Source organism: Artemia franciscana, unplaced genomic scaffold (genome assembly GCF_032884065.1).
Source record: "Artemia franciscana unplaced genomic scaffold, ASM3288406v1 PGA_scaffold_60, whole genome shotgun sequence".
In the NCBI taxonomy this organism is placed as follows: Eukaryota; Metazoa; Arthropoda; class Branchiopoda; order Anostraca; family Artemiidae; genus Artemia; species Artemia franciscana.
The window spans coordinates 110,069-135,854 of record NW_027062699.1 but is presented as its reverse complement, the minus strand read 5'-3'; the positions used below and the strand labels follow the sequence as shown (position 1 = coordinate 135,854).

The 25,786-nt window shown below is 35.7% G+C and overlaps 1 protein-coding gene across 1 annotated transcript; it reads left to right on the top strand.

Annotated features, from left to right (window-relative positions):
• Window positions 1–10,828: 10,828 nt before the first annotated feature.
• LOC136042065 (N-acetyllactosaminide beta-1,3-N-acetylglucosaminyltransferase 2-like) lies at window positions 10,829–11,782 on the top strand. The gene has a single exon (XM_065726938.1). The coding sequence runs from the start codon at window positions 10,829–10,831 to the stop codon at window positions 11,780–11,782; it is 954 nt and encodes a 317-aa protein (XP_065583010.1).
• Window positions 11,783–25,786: the final 14,004 nt, after the last annotated feature.

Here is a 25,786-nt window from a genome sequence, read left to right as displayed (position 1 = left end):
GGAGGAGTAAGTCGTCCCCAAAGAGATCTTATTATGTTTTTCGACTATGCTGAACAAAATGGCTAACTCAAAACTTTGATCCATTGACTTTGGGGAAAAAATGAGCGTGGCAGCGGGCCTAGATGACCTCCAATTTTTTCGGTCATCTAAAAAGGGCACTAGAACTTTTCATTTCCATTAGAATGAGCCCCCTCACGATATTTTAGGACCACTGTCACCCCTACTGTTGATATGATCACCCCTGGGAAAAGGAAGAAAAAAACAACAACAAATAAACACGCACCCGTGATCGAACTTCTGGCAAAAGATACGAAGTTCTACATTTTTGTAGATAGGAGCTTAAAATCTCTACAGTGGTGTTTTCTGATACGCCGAATGCGATGGTGTGATTTTCGTCAATATTCTATGACTTTTAGGCGGTCTTTCCTAATAGTCATCTATTTTCCAAAATAAGGCAAATTTTCTCAGGCTCGTATCTTTTCATGGGTAAGGCTAAATTTGATGAAACTTGTATATTTAAAATCAGCATAAAAATACAATTCTTTTAGTGTATCTATTAGTATCGAAATTTAGTTTTTTAGACTTTCGTTTGCTATTGAGCCGTCGCTCCTACCTACAGATCATTACCACGAACTGTTTGAAAATATGGAATTTTGTATTTTTGACAGAGGAAAGATTACGGATACTTTTTTATTTTTTTTCCCAAGGGTGATTGTATCGACCCAGAGGTCCTAGATTATCGTAAAAGGGCTCATTTCAACTGAAATTAAGAGTTTTAGTGTCCTTTTATGTGAAGCAAAAAATTTGAGGGTAACTAGGCCCCCTCGCACGCTCATTTTTACCATTTTGCAATTATGCTCAGCATAGTCGAAATATCTAATAACTATCTCTTCGAGGACCACTTAATCCCCCAGAATCCTCAGGAGAAAGGCTGCAAGTTATGAGCTTTGCCAATTGTTTAGATATTGTGTTGGTTATTGGGAAGTATACTGACGTTTTCAGGGGGGATTTTTCAGGTGGTGGTGGGGGAGATCGGGAAGAGGGAGTTAAGTGAGAGGATCTTTCCACGGAGGAATTTACCATGGGGGAAGTAAAGAAAAGCTGGATTTTTCAGCACTATTTAAAAAAAGGAGAAATTAAACAAAGTTTAATAATGAGTTTTTTAACTGAGAGTAAGGAGCAACATTCAATCTTAAAACAAACAAAATTACTAAACATATAAGGGTGTTTTTGTCCTCCTCAATACCTTGCTCTTTACGCTAAAGTATTTTTAGTAATTTCAAAAGAGCTATTTATTCTAATTAAACTATCTTTGTTATCCAGGGGCTATTCCTATGGAATTGGAACAAAATTCAAACTTTAGTTTAAAGAGCGAGGTATTTACGTGGGGCTGATCCCCCTCATATACGCATTAAAAATATATCAACATAGAAGTTCGCTATGTAAGTTAATTCGTAAGTTTCATATATTAATTACTAATAACAACGTTCGTTAATAAAATTAAAAGGTCTAGTGGCCTTTTTAAGAAACAAAACATTTGGAGGGCCACTAGGCACTCTTTTCAACCCCATTACAACTTTAGCGTAAAGAGCGAGTTGTTAATGAGGAAGCAGGCCCTTTCATATGCGAAGTAATTTCTGTTCTTTTTAAGTTTTAATGTCGCTCCTTACTTTCAGTTACAAAAACTTGTTTTTTTTTAATTTAATTTCTGAACGTTTTTGAATCAATGCATGTTTTGATTTTGGCTCTCCGCAGAGGAATAATTAAAACCAAATTTGCATTTTATTTTTTTTTTGCTAAATGGCTTTCTCATAGTTTTGAACGAATGATTTTGAGAAAAAAAGGAGTGGGGGAGGAAGCCTAGTTGCCCTCCGATTTTTTGACTTAAAAAGGAAACTAGAACTTTTAATTTTTTGCGAATGTTTTTATTAGTAAAAGATATACGTAACTTGTAATTTAGCTTACGTAAAGAACTTTTATATTCTTATGTTTTTATTACATATATGAGGGGGTTCACCCCCTCGTCAGTACCTCGCTCTTTGCACTAAAGCTTAAATTTTGTCCCAATTCAGTAAGAATGACCCCTGAATCACAAAAGCCGTAGAATAGATAGTTGAAATTACTAAAAATACTTTAGCGTGAAGAGCGAAGTATTAGGAGGAGGTGAGCCCCTCATATGCGTAATAATTTTTTTTCGTTTTAAGTTTTAATGCTGCTCCTTACTTCCAGTTGAAAAAACTATTCTATATTTATTTTTTCATTGTGTTTTTTTTTTAAATCATGCTAGAAAGTCCTGCGCTCCCTTCAAGGAAATTTTCTTCCCCATTTCAAATTCCTCGATGGAAAGTTCCCTAAACATATCGCCCAACATATCTCCCTCTTCTCAACCCCTCCCCCAACCAAAAAATCCCCCTGAAAACCTCTGTGCGCTTCCCAATAACCATTACTATATGTAAGCACTGTTCAACGTTTGTAACTTGTAGCCCCTCCCACGGGGACTGTGGGGGAGCAAGTGGTCCCCAAAGACAGAGTTATAAGGTTTTTCGACTACACCGAGTAAAATGGCTATCGCAGGATTTTGATCCGTTGACTTTGGGAAAATAATTAGCGTGTGAGGGGGCCTAGGTGCCTTCCAATTTTTTTGGTCACTTAAAAAGGGCAGTAGAACTTTTCATTTCCGTTAGAATGAGCCCTCTCGCAACATTCTAGGACCACTGGATCGATACGATCACCCTAGGGGAAAAAAACAAAAGAAAAACAAAGAAAAACAAACAAACAAATAAACACGCATCCGTGATCTGCCTTCTGGCAAAAAATACAAAATTCCACATTTTTGTAGATAAGAGCTTGAAACTTCTACAACAGGGTTCTCTGATACGCTGAATCTAATGGTGTGATTTTCGTTAAGATTCTATGACTTTTAGGGGGTGTTTCCGCCTATTTTCTAAAATAAGGCAAATTTTCTCAGGCTCGTAACTTTTGATGGGTATAATTGATCTTGATGGAACTTATTTATTTAAAATCGGCTTCAAAATACGATTCTTTTGATGTAGCTATTAGTATCAAAATTCCATTTTTTAGAGTTTTGGCTACTATTGAGCCGGGTCACTCCTTACTGCAGTTCGTTACCACGAACTGTTTGAAAAATACTGGCTTGTACGTGGTAAAAAGTTATAGTCTTGATAGAATAAATAAATCCAAAGACTCACATAGGAAAGATCTAGAAGAAATATCTTGATTTCGTCACACTCTTGATGCTTAAATCATCTGCAGAATCTTGTTTATTGAATAATTGATAATCTATAGCAAAGTGACTACACAGCTTTACCAGGAAAACTAAAATCTAGCTTATGAAAATATAGGACAGTAATCAGTATTTCTTTTAAGACATGACGGGACTATGCCAGGAATACCAGAAGAAAGAGTAAGTATTGATTCCAGCGCATTCTAAAAAGGAATTTCGAGTATTTACTCCTATAAGGTTTTGGCAGGTAAGAACTTTTTCTGTAGTTCTACACCTTTATATTAATAGTAACAACACTGTCAAAGTGATTTTGTTAAATATAAAAATCACATATTGCTTATTACTTCCTCATTTAAGATCATATCCTGATTTTAAAAATTAAATCTGAATTTTTCGCTGTATAATTTCACAGAACTTTTTTTTCGCAGAATTAGGTGTTTTGGAGTTTAAAAGCGTGAAATTGTAACTGTCAACAAAAAATTTCCTACTGTAACATTTTTGTCAACGAAAAAAAACTGAGAGATTACCTCAAACGCCCACAGCTTTGCTGCCACAATACTTACAATTTTTGTGTTGAGTTTTTGGTGTTGCGAACAATCTTCACGACATTTAATATAGAATCCGAGGATACCTATTTAAATTTGATTAATTTTTGAATTTAGCTTAAGAACTTAAAACGATGGAAGAAGTCCTCAGCCACTGACTTCTTCTAAAGGTCAAACCAGCCAAATTTCCCTAGGAAAAACCAAAAATAAAACTTTTTTTAAAAATACACTAAAACTGGGGGACGGGAAGATTTCGAAAATTGTTTTGGTATCAGCGAAAAAAAATCTGTTTAGAACGCTCCATTTGTTTCCTCTGGATTATATTTCCTTTGGCAAGTTCATCTCCATAAATTTTCCTTACCGCTGAAAATTCTCCCCTTGTAGAATAGCCCCTCCCAAAAAATGTCTGTATATATTCAAATAACAAATCATAGTTGCAGCAGTAGCTACAAAATAGTAAAGAGCGAACCACAGCCCATAGTAACCAAAAGTTGAAAACGTGTAATTGGTCGGCCTTTCGAAAATTGTTTTGGTATCAGCAAAAAAAAATCAGTTTAGAACGCTCCATTCGTTATTTGTAATTTAAAGAAAGGTTAACTTGTGCTAGTCAGTGTAGCTAATCCGCAATTTTAACCTTTGACCACTAGTCTGTCATTAGAGTGGGAGGCTTTTCAGACGCTCGATGAACTTGGATGTTGGGTCTTGGAAAACTTTTTAAATGCCATTTTCCTGCATTCACTTCAACCCCATTTATTCATTAGAAACAAGTCAAAGGGGTCTCAGGTACGTTAAATATCTAATAATACCATCAAGTGTTTTCTTATTGTTCTTTTTATTTACTATAATTTAGGAATAGGGTTTTGTGTTGCCTTTTGAAAAAAATTGGAAAAGTGTTAAGCTATTGACACAAAATTTCTTGCAAATAATTTTAAAATCACCAATTACAGAAGACAGTTTAAATCATGAAGATCATGCCTTAAAAATTGAAAATCGGTCAAAAATGGCAATTATTTAATGCAGCGCCAAGGTTTCGAAAATGAAACACCGCAGGGTTGAAAGAATTCCAAAATAAAGAGTTTGGGGTACTCTTTTTATGGTACGGGGTAGAAGATTCGGAAAGATGCCATTTAGTTTGGTTTTGAGAATTTTTTTTTTAGTTTTTGAAAGTCCATTCATTTTCGAATTCAAATCAACTTGATGGAAGCGGTGAAAAACTTGGAGGCCATGGCTAATTGGTGTTTGGCCAAGACAAATAGTCTCAGTGAGAGCCAAAGCAAGACTGGAGTGACTGGAAGCACGACTGGAGTGACTAAAACTATAATTTTGAATTTAATTTTTGAGTTTGTCAACTTGGGTAGAAGTAATGAAAAACTTGAAAGCCATGGGTAATTGAAGTTAAGCCAAAACAGATAGTCTCAGTGCATGGACGTATGCAGAAGAGCCCTCCGAGCCTATCCCCCCCCAAATCTCATGATTTTTTTTCATTTTCCCGTAATTTTCTGATACTTCTCAAAGAATAAGGGATAGTGCCTAATTACTGATCTAGACCGAATTTGTTAACCGTTTTCGATGATTTTTCAGCTTGAATTTACCCGATTGGTTCACCAGGATCATATTAATCCATTTCCTGTACAACTTCTAACCCTCTGTCAGGTAATCTTTGAGCTAATTGTTATCTTTTAAAGATCATCTGTAAGTGGGTGGTCCTTCTCTAGGGGATGAAGCAATCATTAAGCCCAGCATTTTTTTAGTTCAAGGTCAAGGTTGCCACAAATGACACTTTCGTGCCACTTTTGGCACTTTTTTTTCAAAGTGGCACCTTTCAGGAGACGTGACACTGTTGTGACACTTTTTAGCAAAAGTGACATTTCTTCAAGGTGGTTCTTTTTTACCAAAAAGAATTTTTTTCAAAAATAAAAACCGGAAGAAAAGCTCTCAATGTAGAAGCATCGATATCCTTTTTATCGCACTTGGTATTAACCAAGTGAAAAATAGCGATCGCAAATTCTTTCGGTCTGTCGGTCCCGGTTTTGCTACTTTAGGCACTTCCAGGTAAGCTAGGACGATGAAATTTGGCAGGCGTATCAGGGACCAGACAAAATTAACTTAGAAATAGTCTTTTTTCCGATTTGACCATCTGTGGGGGGAGTGGGGGGCCGGTTAATTAAAAAAATTGAAAAAATGAAGTATTTTTAGCTTACGAACGGGTGATGGGATATTAATGAAATTTCATGTTTGGAAGGATGTCGTGTCTCAGAGCTCTTATTTCAAATCTTGTCCAGATCCGGTGACGTTGGGGGGAATTGGAGGGGGGAACCTAAAATCTTGGAAAACGCTTAGAGTGGAGGGATTGGGATGAAACATGGTGGGAAAAATAAGCAGAAGTCCTACTTACGTGATTGACAAAATCGGAACGAATCTTACTTTAAATCCCGACCGGATCCAGAGTCATAAAGGGGAGGACAAATGAGGAAAAATGATTAGAAAAAATGAGGTATTTGTAACTTTCGAAGGGTGATCGAATCTTAATGAAATTCGATGTTTAGAACGATCTTTTGCTTTAGAGCTCTTAATGAAGCTTGATATATAGAAGCATCTTATGTCTCAGATGTTCCATTTTCAATTCGAATCGGATCTGGGGACATAGGGGGTTTCTTATGGGACACGTCGACTGGAGAGTTGAAAAATCGACAGAAGTTTGCTTGGTGCGCTGGTATGATAACAAAGCGGTCTCACTTGTGTTGTACTACGTTTCAGTTGGGCCCAAGGATACCTGTAGACATTGGGACTCCTCCGAGAAGAAATACGTGGAAATCGAATGGCCCGCAGTGTTCAAAGAGTACAACAAGTACATGGGTGGTGTGGACTAGGCTGATATGCCTATAGAGCTGTATAGCTCAAGCCTGAAGGCAAGAAAGTGGCATATGCGCATATTCTACTACGTTCTTGACAATGCAGTAGTCAATGCCAAGCTAATTTATCGTCGTCACTGCTGGCAGTCAAACGACAAACCAATACCTCTACTGAAGTTCAAAACCTTCATTGCATGCTTTCTCGGATACTCCGACACATCCAAAAGGTGCCCTGGTAGACCTTTATCTCTGGAAGCCGAAGATACTCCTCCATGAAAAATACCTACATAGCCTACCCCCCTCCCTACGGATGGGAATCATGGCGGGTACAACCATTTTCCTGAATTCGGAAAAGATAAAAAACGCTGCCGAATTTGTCAGAAAAATACAAAAATCCTGTGTAGCAAGTGCCTTGGAATTGTACTGTGCCTTGTTCCCGAGAGGAACTGTATTCTTTCCTACCACAGGAGGTGAACTCTTTTTTACTTTTGTAGTAGTTACTAGTATTGTCTGATACAAAAATACATGGCAGTATTTGAAAAAAAATACTCAACTAAGGACGGATGTCCTTTTAAAAGGACATAACGGATCTCGAATCCTGAACCAGATACCGAAAATGTGACTCCATATTCGAGTTCTGCAATTTTTTTTCATCTAGAGAAATCCTTCAAATATTTTTTTCCCTATCGATTTCATAATTCAGTACTTAAAGGGTTAATGTGTATTTTCCTGCCGGAAAGAAAAATTAAAAAGGTTTTAGAATTAGTTTCAAAAATTCTTCGTCAAGAATCGACTACGATTCAAAATTTGGCCAAAATTCTAGGTGTTCTTGTTTCAACCTTCCCAGCAGTAGAATTAGGGCATTTATATTACGGGAAAGCGGAATCGTTGAAAACTCAAGTGCTAAAGCACGCGAAGGGTGATTTTGCGGCTAGGTTAACTTTAACATCCGATGTAATTTCGGAATTGCAATGGTGGTTGAATATTGCCAATCATGCTTCTAAAGCAATTTAGCCTAGGTCAATTGACAAATATTTGTGCAGCGATGCATCCAAATTAGGCTTGGTACTCTTCGATGAATATTCCATGAGAACAGCCACAGGTGTAAGGTCCTCAGAAGAGAATGGATTTGACATCAATGTTTTAGAAACGAAGGCCGTTTATCTGGGATTAAAGTGTTTTGCTCAGGATATTAAGGGCACTCATGTCCGGCTGTGTTCAGATAATATAACTACAGTAGCTTATATCAATAAAATGGGAGGAACAAAATCTGAATTTTGTAATTATTTCGCAAATAAGATCTGGCAGTTAGTATTGCAGGGTAAAGGGTGGATATCTGCAGAGCATGTGCCAGGAGTTGCTAGTATCGCAGACAAAGCATCTCGAAAATTTGATAATGAAAAAGAATGGAAATTAGATTCTAGAATATTCATTATTTTGAATTCGTTGGTATGTCAGTCGATAGATATTGATCTGTTTGTAACTAGATGAAATTTTCAGATTAAACCATTTGTTTCTTGGAAACCAGATCCAGAATGTTTTTTCGTAGATGCATTTCCAATGAGTTGGGAGCTTCATTTCTTTTATGCTTTCCCCCCATTTAGCTTACTTCTGAGGACCCTTCAGAAGGTAGAGACAGATCAGGCAACTGGTATTTTGATTTTCCCAAACTGGACCACACAAGTTTGGTATCCCTTACTATTAAAGCTCTTAATAGGAGCTCCTATACTTTTACCAAATGATACTTTTACTTTGTCTCTTCCACAGAAACCGACCTAACAACATCCTTTGTCCAAAACGTTACGTCTAGCGGCTTGTGTCTTCTCCGGCAAGGGCTTCACCACCAGGGATATTCTCCCTCCACAGTCGATATTATCATGGATGGATGGCGGGATTCAACTAAGCGCCAGTACAGGGTTTACATTAAAAATGATCGACTTTTGTGGTAGAAACACAATCCAGGCCTTGGAGGCAACTGTACTGGAGACTATGACCTTTCTTACGGAACTGTTTCACTCAGGTGTTGGATACAGTGCTATTAATACTGCGAAGAGTGCTTTATCCGCAATTTTACCAAGCCTTCAGTTAGGGCAGTAATCACATCACCAATAAATTCTTGAAAGGTGTCTTTAATAGAAGGCCTAGTCTACCCAAGATTTCTAGTATTTGGGGTGTAAAATGTGTATTCGATCTATTTAGATTCCCAGCTTGGGATATCAAAAATCTTAGATTAAAGACACTAACACAAAAATTAGCAGTTTTATTGATTCTATCGGCTTGTGAAAGAGTTCAGCTTTTGGCCAGTTTGTCACTTAATAATATGATACATAATGACGATTGGAGTTTTGATTTTCAAATTAAAGTGTTATTAAAAACAACGAAACCGGGAAACCACAAATCAGTAGTTAAATTTCGACCTTTTCTAGAGTCGTCCCTCTGTCCGGTGACGCACCTAGCTAGGTATACTAGAATGACGTCATACCTGAATAGAGACGACGCACTTTTTCTTACATATCATAAGCCTTATACTGCTGCGTCCAAGTCATCTATTTCTAGATGGATAAAAGAAGTGTTATTTCTTGCAGGTATAGATACCAGTGTTTATGGTGCTCATAGCACACGGTCTGCCTCAACGTCCCACCTTAAAGCAAGAGGAGTTGATGTGGACCAAATCATAAGATATGTAGGCTGGACAAATGCCAAAACGTTTGCAAGGTTCTAAAATAAACCAATTGAAAGTGGAAAACAGTTATATGTCTTTTGAAGTTACTCATCGCATTCTGTTATATTTGAATTATCTTACTATAAATGAATTTTTGTACAGCACCCTCTTTTTATTGAACAGGGCTAATATTGGTCATTAGTGTTGGTTTAGGTCATGCTGAACTTTAAAATCTCATTTTAACTCGAGGCGAAGCTAAGGCGCTCTTTTTGGAGCAGAATTGATAAATTAAACGAAAACTTACCAAGTTTGAAGTTTGATTGTAGTTCTACTCCAAAGAAGGAGCACCAGCGCAGCCGAGAGTTCAACTGCCCTCCCGATTTCCCTTCCCATTGAACTCTCATCGTTTCATTATGAGCTTATCCACCGCATACTACAACGACTTTAAAATACTGGTTTTGGTTTTGGTCAATTGAGGCGATTGCACGCGTCTATCTCAGTTGAACTCTCAGCTACGCTGGCGCTCCTTCTTTGGAGTAGAATTACAATCAAACTTCAAACTTAGTAAGTTTTCGTTTAATTTATCAATTATTTTGTCTTTGTACTTTTTTAAGATTCCTAGTGATTTTTGGAATATATGGGAGGTAAATTATGTTTTGGGGCTTATCGGGATTGTCAAATGGTAAATTATCGTTGATTTTACGGGAGTGTCTTTTCATTCTACGGTTAATTGTATGATTACTAAATAATATAGGATTCCCATTTTCAAAAAGTGCTTCCCTGATAAAGGACACGATCGACGAGAGGGATTACGACAGCTCTTTTAACTTAGGAGGGGGGTTTGATTTTAAATGTAAATATCGATTGTTTTGTGTTGGGTTTCTGTAAATAGTAAAATTTAGTTTATCTAAGCTACGAACAATTAGCACATCTAGGAATGAGATTTCATCTGCAATTTCAATTTCTAAGGTAAACTCTAAATTCCTATCATGTCTATTAAGATGATCTAAAACCCCCTAAGTTCATTTTCCTCATATGATGACGTTACATGGATGACGTAATTTCACTTTAGAACTATGAGGAAAATTCTGATTATATTCCATTTGAAACATACAAACCCTAGGGATGTTGAACTAATAACAAAAAAGCTCTATGAAACTTTAGCGCCAAGAGCGAGGGGATAAGACCCCCATGGTACACAGAATGATTTCTGTTAATTTCATGTTTTAATATTGCTCTTTACTTCCATTTGAAATAAAAAAATTTTAACCTCGACTGGTTTCAAAGAGCCAATTAGCATGGATCAACGGATAAGCTCAAAAGTTGCTTGCAGGCAAAAAAAAGAAAAAAAAATGACAATTGGAAAAGACGAAGAGCAAATTTATTGGGAGAACAAAATGAATTTCTTCTAAAACATGAATGGTGATCCTTGGAATAAAGCTTTTTTGTTTATCATTCTTTTTTTAACATATTTTTGGAAATTCTGTTTTTCAACTGTAGGCTATGTCTTTTTTTAACAGGTTAAATGAATTCCCCTGGGAAAAGAACAGCTATTGCTTTTTCCATACTTTTGACCTGGCTATGCTTCTGGTTTAGCTACAAGATTTTCATAAACCTTCTGGACGAAAATAACACAGTAACAGACCCTGACTTGGTAAATATAACAATAGCGAGGTATTCAGTATGCCAAAGTGGAACTAAATATGCAATTTCCATTCATAGTGCCATAAATAATACAGCGTTACGACAGGGCATCCGTGAAACGTGGGGAAATTCCAGTCATCATGGGATTCCTGTTGTTTTTATCGTTGGCTTGAATGACAACAAAGATGTTCATGATCTTATATCTTTGGAACATTCGACACATGAAGATTTAGTAGTTGGTGATTTCGTTGACACTTATCGTAATCTGACGTGGAAACACGTAATATCCTTGAAGTGGTTTATTACCTACTGCCCAAGTGTAAATTTTCTCTTTAAGTTCGACGATGATATTTTTGTCCAGCCAAAGAAGCTAGTTTCTTATATAGAATCTATAGAGAATAAATTTGAAAAACCAAATATATTGTGTGATACTGTGCTTTCTGCTGAAGCTCGTAGAAATAAAAAGTCAAAATGGTACGTTTCTAGAAAAGAATATAGACGAAAGTTTTATCCAACCTATTGTAACGGTTACGCAATAATTTATCCTCAAAATGCAGTAAACCTTTTACTGCGTAATATCAACGATACACAGTTTTTTTGGATTGATGATGTGTTCTTCACAGGCCTTCTAGCAGCGAAGTCGAATATACCACGATTTACTGAGCCAATTTTTATTGCACCCTCAAATGCTTACAATCTCACTGAAATAAATGAAACTAGATTAAATTTCATTGCTACTGAGACGTTTAATAAACGCCCTGTCGGACCGACACAAATACCAGAAGCTTCAGTACTACATCACTTGTGGGAAATTGTGAACAATGATCAGATGTAGATCGTGAGTAGATTACCCTTCTTTACTTTTCTTCTTTTTTGTTCTTTGAACGAGAAGTATGTCCCAGATAAAGTCTAGTTCTGCTATGATGTAGGAATCAGAGTAAATATTTAGGCAATCGACAAGAGAGATTATGACCGCTCTTTTAACTTGTCGGGGGGCGGCTGGATTTTAAATGTAAATATCTATTGCTTTGTTTTGGTTTTCTGTAAATAGTAAAATTGAGAGTAAAAGGACTTCTTGCTATCTCGGAAAGGGTTCAGGTTAGGAAAATGAAACTTTCAGGGATGGGTATACAGGCTAAAGAATGTCCCTGGAAGATATTTTAAAGTACCCACCTCCGCTCCTTCCCCCTCTAGAGGGCCCTGAAATTTGCCAACATGACAGGTACTATTGAAATTTTGACAAAACAACATTTTACCTTTATTTTCCGTTACTAGTTGCTTTTTTCTGCCTTTAGTTCTGAAAATGCAATTCCTGTTATTTGAGTATAAATTGAGCCATATCAATGTTTTTTTTTCAAAATTTAGGAAATGTATTTGCATATATTTAAAACCTTATAAAATGGAATTGAACAAAGTTATGAAGCTGAAAACAATTTTGTTGTACTTCAATTAAGCAGAAGAGTTATATTTTTCAAGGTTTCACTTTTATAACAGACATATTTTTAAAGGTCATCAAAGGTCAGGGCCCTCTACATGGAGAAGGGGTGGAGGTAGTTGCTTCAAAATACCTTCCCAGGACATACTTTAGTCTGTAGTTTCATCCCTGAAAGTTTCATTTTCCTAACCTAAACCCTTTCTGAGATAGCAAGAAGTCAATTAACTAGAATTTTACCAAATTGAGTTTATCTAAGCTACGAATAATTAGCACATCTAGGAATGAGATTTTGTTTGCAATTTCAATTTCAAAGATAAACTGTAAATTCCTATCATATGTATTAAGGTAATCTATAAAACCCGTAAGTTCATTATCCCCATAGTTACAAAGTGAAATTACGTCATCCATGTAGCGTCCCCATATGGGGAAAATTAACTTTCCTTTTCCCGACAGTGCACAAGCTTGGGTATTTTATCTTCTTCTTTTTCAGTTTTCATTTCTTTTTAGCCTGCAAGCAACTTTTGAGCCTATTCGTTGATGCATGTTAATTGGCTCTTTGGAACCAGTCGAGGTTAAATTTTTTTGTTTCAAATTTAAGTAAAGAACGATAGTGAAACTTAAAATTAACAGAAACCATTCTGTATACCATGGGGGTCGTATCCCCTCGCTCTTTGCGCGAAAGTTTCGTAGAGTTTTTTGTTGTTAGTTCAACGTCACTTGTGTTTGAGCAGTCAGTCTTAAGACATTGGACAAAGATTTAACTTTAACGTAGAGAGAGAGAGAGAGAGAGAGGGGTTAAAGAGCGGGAAGCCCCAATCTCACATGGACTAATTTTTGTTCATTTCAAGTTTTAATACTACTTTTTACTTTCTTTTGAAAAAATCTTGTTTTTATTTAATCTATCTCAGGTTTTTTCACCCAAATGTTCGATAACATTCTTTAAGGTTTAATAGCGAAGAGGCTGATTTTTCCAATGGAATTTAACCAGAATTTCCCCCAATGTTCCAAAGTGTAATTACGTCATCTATGAAAATGAACTTGAGGATTTTTTAGATCACCTTAATACATATGATAGGAATTTACAGTTTACCTTAGAAACTGAAATTTCAAATAAAATCTTATTCTTAGATATGTTAATTATTCGTAGCTTAGGTAAACTCAATTTTACTATTTACAGAAAACCAACGTAAGATATTTACATTTTAAATCAAACCACCACCACCCCACGACTTAAAATAGCTGTCGTAATCTCTCACGTTGACCGTGCCCTAAACATTTGATCTGATTCCTACATCACAGCAGAGCCAGACTTTATCAGGGACATATTTTTTGGAAATGGGGATTCCCTTTTATTTATTAATAATACAATTAACCGTAGACTGAAAAGAATCGCTAGGAATCTTAAAAAAGTATACACACAAAATAATTTGTATGTTGTATTTACCAGTAATTTGAAAAACATAAATCTCCTATATTCTGGTTAAGATAAAACTCCAGTTACTCGCCAAAGCAGTTTCTATCAAATACCATGCAACTCTGGTAAATTTTATGGAGGGAGAACTCACTTGGATTTCGAGGGACGTCTAAAACAGCATAAAGTTGATATCACCAAAGCTCTAAATTCTAATATTTCTTCTGTTTCTTTTGATTCTGCTTTAAGCAGCCGTGTTTTTGAAAATCCTAGCGACAAAATACTTCTTGAAGAATCCGGTTAGCAATGACCTAGGCATAAAGCAAGTAGTCGGAGAAGCAATTGAAATCAGACTAAAGATCAATAACAATATTTCCTTAAATAGGGACTTGGGAGAATATTCATTAAATGCTCTGTAGACAAATTTAACAAAAAATCACCTTACGAAATACCACAGAAGGCCAATAGATATTAAAACAGAGCCTGTCACAAATTAAATAAAAAAACTAGTTTTTTTAACTGAAAGTAAGGAGCGACATTAAAACTTGAGACGAACAGAAACTACTCTGTATATGAAATGGATTGTCCCCTCCACAATCCCTCGCTCTTTAAGCTAAAGCTTTTAATTTTTTTATAAAGTAGAATTGTGGCAAAGAGTCAAACTTTAGCGTAAAGAGCGAGGGATTGCGGAGGGGACAACCTATTTCATATACGGAGTAATTTCTGCTCGTTTTAAGTTTTAATGTCGCTCCTTACTTTCAGTTAAAAAAACAAGTTTTTTTATTTAATTTCTGAAGGTTTTTGAATTAATGCATGTTTGATTTTGGCTCTCCGCACATAAATTATTGAAATGAAATTTGTATATTAATTGTTTTTGGCTAAATGGCTTTCTCTTAGTTTTGATCAGACGATTTTGAGAAATAAGGGGTGGGGAAGGATGCCTAGCTGCCCTCCAATTTTTCGGTTACTTAAAAAGGCTACAAGAACTTATAATTTTTAACGAACGTTTTTATTAGTAAAAAATATGCGTAACTTAAGAATTAACTTACGTAACAAACTTTTATATTCTTATGTTTTTACTATGTGTACGAGGGGGTTTGTACCCTCGTTAATACCTCGCTCTTTACACTAAATCGTAAGTTTTGTCCCAATTCTTTAAGAATGACCCCTGAATCAAAAAGGCCGTAGAATAAATAGCTGAATTTACTAAAAATACCTTAGCATAAAGAGCGAGGTATTTATCTCCCCCTAAATACCACGCTCTTTATGCCAAAATATTTTTAGAACCCCTCATATGTGTAATAATCTCTGTTCGTTTTAAACTTCAATGCTATTCCTTACTTCCAATTGAAAAAACCTTTTCATGTTTATTTTTTCATTTTTTTTTTAGTAATGCTAGAAAATCCTGCGCCCTTTTCATTGAATTTTTCTTCCCCCAGAACATTCCTACAAGGAAATATCCTCCCACATAGCCCCCTCCCATCAACCCCACCCCCCAAACCAAAAAATCCCCCTGAAAACGTTTGTACACTTCCCAATAACCATTACTATATGTAAACTCTGGTCAAAGTTTGTAACTTGTAGCCCCTCCCCCAGGGATTGTGGGGGAGTAAGTCCTTCCCCAGGACATAGTTATTATGGTTTTCGACTATGCGGAACTAAATGGCTATCTCAAAATTTTAATCGGTTGAGTTTTGGAAAAAATGAGCGTGGGAGAGGGCCTAGGGGCCCTCCAATTTATTTAATCACTTAAAAAGGGCACTAGAACTTTTCATTTCTGTAAGAATGAACTCTCTTGCGACACTCTAGAACCACATGGTCGATACGATAACCCCTGGGAAAAAGAAAAAAAAAACAAAAAACAAATAAACACGCACCCGTGATTTGTCTTCTGGCAAAAAATACGAAATTCCACATTTTTATAGATAGGAGCTTGAAATTTTTGCTACAGGTTTTTCTGATACGCCAAATGCGATGGTATGATGTTAAGATTCTTTGACTTTTAAGGGATGTGCCCCCCTATTTTCCAAAATAAGGCAAATTTTCTCAGGCTCTTAACTTTTGATGAAAAAGACTAAATTAATTGACACTTATATATTTAGAATCAGCGTGAAAATTCAATTCTTTTGATGTAGCTTTTAGCATCAAAATTCTGTTTTTCAGAGTTTCGTTTACTATTGAGCTGGGTCGTTCCTTACTACAGTTCGTTACCACGAACTGTTTGATACTTGTTTTATGTTCAAAAGATATTAAAGCGCTTATGAAATCTAGGCGAAACTAAGCTACTAGAAAAGGGGCGCGTCCCAATCGAAGAACTTTGAAGTTTGCCAAAAACTTTACTATTGGCACGAAAGAAAATGGGCATGTTCTGAAGATTCTGTAAGCAGAAATCCAATATAATATCCAGCGAGATATCGAATATGGTTTCCCGGAATCTAATGTGCAGAACTTGCTCCATCTTCTGAGAACAATTGCAAACATATCGATGTTTCTGTTGGGAATTAACGTTAAAGCACATATTAAGTGATTTGTTTATCTTTAACCTAGTGAATCATACCATTTTGTTATTATTGGACATTATTTTTCAATTATTCTGAGAAACAAAATACCTGAAACCAACAGAATTTCTGAACTGCTAGGGCTATATAGCCTTAGAATGCTGGGGCTATGAATAGGCTAGGGCTATATAGCGTACAGGCTAAAGAGGTGAGGAGAGAGCTAGAATAGATAGACTGAAAGCTACTATGATAATGAAAGGATGGCAAGTTTTCTGTATTTAATGAAGTAAATACTTGTTATTAAGCGTTTAGTTCTGAAGAGGGCAGGGAGAAGACTATGAATAAGTAAGGAATAGAAAACCGTTTTATGTTTTGCCAAATTTTAGTATTTATTCTTTCTTCCAAAATTGTTTTCTCTATTTTAAATCTTTAGAATTTTTATTAGAAGTCTCAATTACCGATTGGGGGACGATGCTACTGAGGATTTTCAAATATTCTTTCACAGTATTTAACAGAAAAATAAACTATAAATTACAAGTTTATCAAATAATTTACTGTTCTCTAGCAGTCCAGGACAAAATCCTACACTTTCACTAGATTTTTGGTTAGCTCGACTCGTCAGATTATCAAACCACTATCCAAGCTACTAATCAAACATCTCAACCAATTATCAAGCCACTCAAGCCAGATATTCAAGTCCCAATGAAAAATACAACAGCTTATCCAGTATAAAACAAGAAAGTAGAGCTTTAAACGCGCTCAGTATTTTAATACATAACATTGTCGTCCTATTGACTCTCACGAAGAAATGAAATCACTAAGATATTGAAAATAATTTTACTTGAAACATTTTCCGCAATTAGTTTTGTGCTTTATTAGGAAATCGCAATTATACTTTCTCCTAATCATACTCCTAACTACTTCCTTACTTCTACTCCTCCTTAATCATTACTATTTTCTCCTACTTTCCATCTTTCCCGAATATAACAATGCAATGACAATTCCGGTCCCTCTTGCACCCGAGACAAAATTCTGATTAGTACCTCCTCCCCCTTATGTCCCACAGAATTTCCAGGCCAAATTTTTACAAAATCTTCATTTATTAACAAAATCGTTTTCAATTTATCAATTAATGAATAGTTCATTTTTGATTGTTTTTAGACTATTCTTTGATTCATTAAATTATTGTTGATTATTTTGATTAATTATTTTGAGCACCTGAAATTTCTGTGCCTCGGGCAAGTACCGCCTCTGTCACCCCTCTAAAACTGCATATGTGACAACGTAAGCTGAACTGCAAAAATTAAAATGCATCTGACAAATTTGTAAAACGTGCAAATCCTGAACAGGTAAAATTCTCATAAAAACAATAATTATTGCTAAACGTTCACGTTTTGTTTTTCAGGTTTTACCTATTAGTGAAGAGAGTTTTGTTGTATCATATAATTTGGTTTTGCACACTGGTATCCACCGGCATAGTTCAGTTAATACTGAACTATAGTTAATTCTGGCCCACCAGGAGTGGGGGATTCCCGTAGTTCCAGTTCAATCTTGTTATTATTCACTTATGTATGTGTATATATTTGACTAAGCCCATGGGGAGTCAAGCTGGAAAAACTAGGCCTAGACAAAGATAAAATAAGAATACGTTAACAAGGATAAACAACAATACTACAGTAATGTGACACCAGCTAGCCCAGGATTCTTATTTAAATATCAAATTTCATTATTAAACATAGATTGTTACTAAAGGATAACCAAGGGGCTCTGTTCAACCAGAGCAACAAACCTTATAAATAACTTCATCTTATTTTGTGAACACTAAAATGAGCTAAATAAAATTCAAAATTTTTTTTTTAATAAGATAGAAGTAAAATAATTCAAAAATAATAAAAATATATATTAAGTTAAAGGTCAATAAGTGAATGTTAAAAAAGAATGATAAATTAAATTAGATGAAGTTTAGATTTTTAGTATATTTTGGTGAGGTGGCTGTACATCTGAGGACGGAGTGAGGAACCCTATGGTTAAGATTTTATAATGAGGAAACGTTTGGTTGTGTCGAAGAGTGAAGTGGGAACCGTACTGCGTGTTAGTGAAGAATCTTTTATGTTTATGGGTCTCAACGTGAGTTTTGTCACAGAGCAGTGTACTTTAAGTTTAGTTATTTTCTTTTTTAATTAAACCCAATTTCACCTTGAATCTTAAAACTTTGAATAAAATGCTTGTGAGCATCCCAACACTGGGGTATCGGCAAAAACGAAGCAAATTTAGATCCTTCAGAACGATACTTGTCAAAGTACATGCTTTTTTTGCAATTATGAAAATCTTGTGTAATATCCGTAGAGACACAAAAATATACAGAAAGGTGAAGTGTGGTAAATAAATAAACATCATAAGTTACTTGTGAAGAAAGAAAAGCAAAGTCAGTATTTTGGATGGCTGCTTCTTGGAAACATCTTTATCCTTGGAAATATCTGTTGCAAGATTGTCTCCACATCTACCCTTTGTGAGAAATATTTAAAATTTCAAAAATATTTCAAGAACATTTTTCAGAAAGTTGTAATGTTTTTACCCTACCAAAATTTAACACCCTTAGAATATACCTGGTCTTCTAAGAGAAGGGAAGGATTTTTAAATGTCGTACTACAGGGGCACATGTATAGCATTAAGAAATAAGTTATAGAAATAATAATTATAGAAATTATTGAAATAATAATTATAGAATTATAGTAATAAAAATTTTAGAAATTATAATTATAATGTTATAGAAATTATGGAAATAATATCATAAAATTATAGAAATAAGAATTAATTATAGAAATGTATAGATATAAACAATAAATTATAGAAATAAATAAATAGAAACCAATTATAGTGGATTAAACAGTAGTTGTTCAACTCCCAAATAGCTAATAATGCCCACGTTCATAACTGGGCGACGATGAGCTGATTAGAAAATGCTGGAGCTGATCAAGTTTTGCTCCATAAGCTCTGTTAAGCATCCTATATTCTAGAAAAGGGCAAAAAACTTATATAACTTAAAGGCTCCTGAAGAAGATGTATTAATAAATAACAGCCACATTTTTTTTAAAGCCCAACGAAATCGTAAAAACTAGTGGAGAAGAAAAACAAAACATAAACAAAGCAATACAAAAATATAAACGCGAAATGTTGCAAAAGTGACAACAACAATAACGACTAGCGAAATAAGAAACACAAAGCAACGGAATCATCAATCTGTAATAACTAACATTATGTTAAATGTTGCATGTGCAACAACACTTGTAATAACGGTAAATGTTTCATAATGTTAAATGTTGCATGTGCAACAAAAACACATTATGTCATCGAACAACTTTCATAATGTTAAATGTTGCACTTGTAATAACGTTAAATGTTGTAAAAGTGTCAGCAAAAAGAAATACTAGCTAAAGAAGAAAACCAAAGCAACGAAATCATCACTCCGTAATAACTTTCATAATGTTAAATGTTGCACTTGTAACAAAAACGCTTGCAATAACGTTAAATGTTGTAAACGTGACAGAAAAAAGAAATACTAGCGAAAGAAGAAAAATATCATCAATCTGGAATAAGTCTTTTCGTAATAGGCTGACACATTTAATGTTGATGAGCAATCAAAGAACTTGCATGATTCTTAATTCCAGTTAAACCATGCATTGAAGTCCTTGATAGGGTTTAATAAAAATTATTGATTAACGGTATATAGATGCTTAATCTTTTTTCCATCGTCCTACGGTGAAATAATGGGAAAGTAGAGATAACATTTACATAAGGAGCAGCAAGAGCAGGGGAAAGGGAAAATTTCTTGTAATCAGTAGTGAGGCCTTTTTTAATTTAGGCAGACACGTACCTGCTGCTCATTTCTTCCTTCAAAGGCTTAAGGTGAACGGCGATTCCCTAAAGACGTAAGAGTTATTAATTTTCTAAGAGATGCAGGCGTCTTTTACGTCATAGAGAATGCTTTTCTATGGTTATTATGCTTAAAATCCTAAGGATGTAGGGGAAATATTCAGGGGCTTCTTTACCCTAGGATTTCTTTGGTTTTATCTAATAGAGAGTCTTTAACAAACCTGCAGGGGCTTCCTTATTCCAGGATTACCGTGATTGTTAACCTAATAGAGTTTAGGTGCTACGTAATATGGTGTGCATATTACGTAATAGGACTTATTAGAGGGCCAGGTAAAACGCTGTTGCGTAATAGGGTTTGTTTACTTTTGGTTGTTACGTAATAGGGAATGTTAGAGTCCAATTTATTAAGACATTTCTTTTCAAAGCATTTTTCAAGACGTTTCAAGATATTTTTCTTCAAGAGTTTTTTATGACATTTTTCTTCAAGACCTTTCAAGATATTTCAAGACATCCCAAGGCGTTTTTAAGACATTTTTCTTCAAGCCGTTTCCTGACACCCCAAGACGTTTTCTTTGACATTTTTCTTCAAGATGCTTTTCTTCCTGATTTCTTTAGTTCTTACCTAATATTTTCTCTGATTCTTAATAAACCTACGAAGGTAAGGTGGGGAAAACTTTCAGGGCCTGCTAATGGGGGACTTCCAAGAAGGTGAACCCTAACGGGACACCTAGCTTGCATTTTCAACGAGGCTTCTTAACCTAACCACCGGATGGCCTAAGCATCCATTTCCTGGGGGGGGTCCCATCTAATTCTACTGGGGCCCTAAAATCCAATTTGATCGGGGATCCTAACCTAACCACCGACGACCCTAGAAACTATTTCAATTCTGGGCTCTAGGGGCCCTAGTAGTTAATTCCTTCGGGAGCACCCTAGGTACCAATTTCAACGGAGCCCCCTAGCAACCAATTCTATCAGGAGTCCTAGCAGTCTATTCCAACGGGGCCCTAACATCCAATCTCATTAATATTCCCTAATCTAACCATTGGGGCTCTAGCATCCAATTCAACCTGGTCCCTAGCGAGTAATTCCAACGGAGGGCCCTAGCAACAAATTTCCTCAACAAGACCTTTTTAAAAGTTTTTCAAGATTTCTTTTGATGTCGTTACAGTAGGGGAATGTTTACTCATGCTAAGGATGAGGCTATCACGCAGGATATGCTAGACTTCAAAGCCCTTTGGGGACTGCCGCTTGTAACAGAGCACAGCGCGCATGTGGAATGCTACGTAATGACACTGCAAACATGGGATGTTACATAATACTTTAAAAGTTTTCTTTTCTTTTCATGACGCTAAACTTCATGATTTCTTTACTTTTTATGCAATAAGAAATGTTTAACTGAGTTAAGACATTCACACGCTACTTTTTTCTTCAGACCCCAATGGGAAATCCCCACTTTTAACTTTGCACAGCACACACGTGGGTGCTATGTAATGACGATGTACACGCGGGATCTAACATACTACTTGAAGAGATTTCATTTTTTTTCAAGACGTTTTTCTCTGGAAACCTGTATATTCTAATGATTTTTTTCGCCATTAGGATTTAAAAGGGTATCTCCATCCAATGGAATGGAGCGTTAGCCAGGTGGAATATGAAAACCTTTCTAATATCATAATTTAGGAAATAGATTCTACGGAATAACCAATTCCACGGGTGGAGAATTCCCATGTCCCGCTTAATAGAATTATCAAATTGATTGCATGTTTCCAACCCTTTTCCGATGAGAGAGCAAAAGCATCCCAATGCTATTGATTATTGTTCCATTAGATGCACATGCCTATTAAAATGTTATTAATTTTCATTTGTGATCTAGACAGGTTGAGCTACATAGTGGATATTACATTGCTTTTATTTTAGATATTTCACTACTTAAATGTTTACGTATGGGAGACTCGTCCAGGAACAAGTAATCTAAAAAGACATAGACTTTATATTGTAAATAAAAGTTTTATTAATAAAAAACGTACACAATCATAAAATCACAGAAAGAGCGGTTAAAACTCAACAAACAAACAAAAAACACGAAATAACCTCATATAAGATAAAATATAAGCAATAAGAACCATGAAATCACAGAAAAAGCAGTTAAAATGCAATAAATGGAAAAGAAAAACGTGAATAAAGCTTATAAAGGATAAAATATGAACAAAAAGGACCTTGAATAAAAAAAAGACGGGGTCCTAGCAGCAATTGCAAAGGGTGGGGTTGTCATTAGAGATAAATTTAAGCCATATTAAGAGGCATTTCTGAGAGTTTTTAGTGGAAATGCTACGTTTCCTTGAGTCATGACTATGCATATTCACGCCATCGTGACAGTATGTGGCTGACTAACCCTTTGGCGAGCAATTCCAGCAGGACCCCCTAACATCTAATCCCACCGGAGGGCCTAGAAACTAATTATATTGGGACTGTAGTGAGCGAATTCAGTGGGGCCTCTAACATCCAATTTAAGTAGGAGGCCTCCTAGCTACCGATTCCAGAGGGAAGGTTTGCTCTTAGAGAAAAATGTCGACGAAATTAAGAGTTGTTTCTGAGAGGTTTAAATGAAAATGATACGTTTCCTTGAACCATGGCCTATCATATTCACGCCACCGTGACAAATGTGGTTAGTGTACCCTCACATCCAATTGCACCATGGAGCCTAGAAACTAATTCCAATGGGACCCTAGCGAGCAATTCCGGCGGGGCCCCTAACTTCCAATTCTAACGGGGGCCCCTAGTAACTAATTACAGAAGAGAGATTTGTTATTAGAGATAAATTTAAACCAAATTAATAGTTTTTTCTGAGAGCTTTGAATGGAAATGCTACGTTTTTTAGCCTTCACTAGGCAAACTCACGCCACCGCGACAATATGTGGTTAGCCCACCCTAGCAAGCAACTCCAGAGGATGAGGGAATTTGTTATTAGAGATAAATTTAATCCAAATTAAGAGTTATTTCTGAAAGATCTTAATGACAATGTGTCATTTTTTGACCGGATCTCAGATTTCAGTCCTCCTACAGCTGACAAGTTCTTTTAACACCTCCCAACTTAACTTTAAGCTGTAATCTGAGCAATTTACGTCACTGTGTCAAACCATGGATGGAACACGGCACCCAGAGCCATCCTTCGACGTGATGGCTTCCAAGGTAATTCACGTAACCATGACAATGTGTCTGTCTCCCTTGACAAACCTATGATACGTATTATCATTCCTAAAACATTTTCCATATAGTTTCTTAATAAAATTATGGTTTGTTCCGTTGATTCGTGTTTTTGCAGGTCACCCCTCAATTTGATGACCTCCATGACGATTCAGGCCACCATGCCAAGACGTGGCTGGCTAATGACATTCCTTTGACAGATATTATCATTACTAAGACATCTTCCCAATAGTTTTTATTTAAAAATCATCCATTACATCTAATATTTCATGTTTTTTGCATATATCATGTCATTTCACGCCATCGTGCCACTCTTTGACTAACACTCCGGCACCTTATCAGCATTCCTTAGAAATTTTTTTAAATATTTTTTTTTTAATAAAGTGATGTTCAATTCCGCTTCCCCCACTTCCAACATTCGGTTCCAACTCTGATTCTACTGGTTTCGGCTTCGGTTCAACCGATTCCAAATTAGGCCGCGGTTGCGTCAGTTCTATTTTCCCCCACTTCTATCCCCACTTCCATAATTACGATAACGCCAATTCCACTCCAAGTTCTGTCAGTTCCAAGATTTTGTTTTACAGCTGCCTCCGTGGTAATCTATCGCAGATCATTGACAATAGCTAGTTTATTATACGTTTTCGATCAGTATCATTTTTATATTGGAAGGATATAACACTCAAATGGAATTTTTTGCATGCTAATGTGGCTCTTCGTGAAACTTCTACTGTGATTTTTCTCATCGTAAAACTGGTTTCGTTCATGGAACTTGTTGCGTGCTGATTTTCGTTCATGAAATCTGCTGCAGACTGATTTTTCTCCTCGTGAAAATTTAATATTGTTTTTTTCCTGGTGACACTAATTTTGTTCACATATAACGTGTTGTGTGCTAATTTTTCTTCGTGGAACTTGTTGCGTGCCAATTTTTTTACAATAAAAAAGAGGTAGAAGTCAATGAAAAGACAACAAACTTTGACCAGTAGAGAGAAAAGATGAAAGACTAAAACAACGTGGCTATTTCACCTTTGTGCAAACTAGGCGTCTTTAGCACAAGGAAAACAAAGATAAAAAGAAAAAAAAACACTAAACTGAAAACAATTAAAACCACCACCGCCAATATTTATAAAACACAATTATCACAGCTGATACACGTAGAGCAATTAAACTATTAGAGTTACTTCAATAGGAACATCAAAGCAACTGAGGAAAACAATTTATGAAAATATAAATTAAGTTATTTATTTTGTTGCAAAAAATTAACTTAATTTCAATTTATTTTAATTTTTTTCTCGGTTGCTTTGAAGTAAATCTAATAGCTTCTTTTTCTTACGTGGATATATTTTGAAGATATATTTTATTAATAGTGATGGTAGTTTTATTTGTTTTTATATGTGTTTCTCTTGTGCTGAGGATGCCTAATTTGCATACAGGTGAAGTATCCGCGATATTTTAGTCTTTCATTTTTTCTTTCAACTGGTCGCAGTCTAGTTTATTGTCTTTTTATTGAGTTTTACCTCTCTGTGGTTTTTTTCATGGCTGGCCAGTTTTGCTTAAGAACTTTCTTTCGTGCTGATTTTGTTCGTGAAACTTGTTGCACGTGGATATTTCTCTTTGTGAAACTTGTACATTGATTTTCCTTCGTGACTGATTTCGTTCATGGAGGTTTTTTCATGCTGATTTTTATTTGTGGGCCTTTTTGCTTGATGAATTTTATTCGTGAAACTTATTGCATGTTGGTTATTCTCTTCGTGAATCTTGTATATAGATTTTTTCTTCGTAAAACTGATTTTGTTCGTGAAACATGTTGCTTGCTGATTTCTGTTCGTGGAACTTGTTGCGTTCAGTATTTTTGTTTGTGAAACGACTTGCACGTTGAATTTTCCATTCATGAAACTTGTACATTGATTTTTCTCCTCGTGAAACTGATTTTGTTTATGGAACTTTTTGCGTGCTGATTTTTGTTCTTGGAGGTTTTTGCGTACTGATTTTATTCGTGAAGCCTGTTGCATGTTGGTTTTTTCTCTTCGAAAAACTTGTATATCGGTTTTTTTCTCGTGAAACTAGTTTTGTTCGTGGAACTTGTCGTGTGCTGATTTGGTTCCTGGAACTTCTCGCGTCCTAATTATCTTCGTGAAACTTGTTGTATGTTCATTTTTCTCTTCGTGAAACTGATTATTATATTCCTGGAGCTTGGTGCGTGCTGACTTTTGTTCGTGAAACTTGTGCAGTGATTTTCTCCTTGTGAAACTGATTTTGTTCAAGGTACTTGTAGTGTGCTGATTTTTGTTCTTGCAACTTGTCGCATGTTGATTTTTCTCTTTGTGAAACTTATACTTTGGTTTTTCTCCTGGTGAAACTGATTTTGTCCTTGGAACTTCTTGAGTGCTGATTTTGGTTCGTGGAACTTGTTGCATCCTA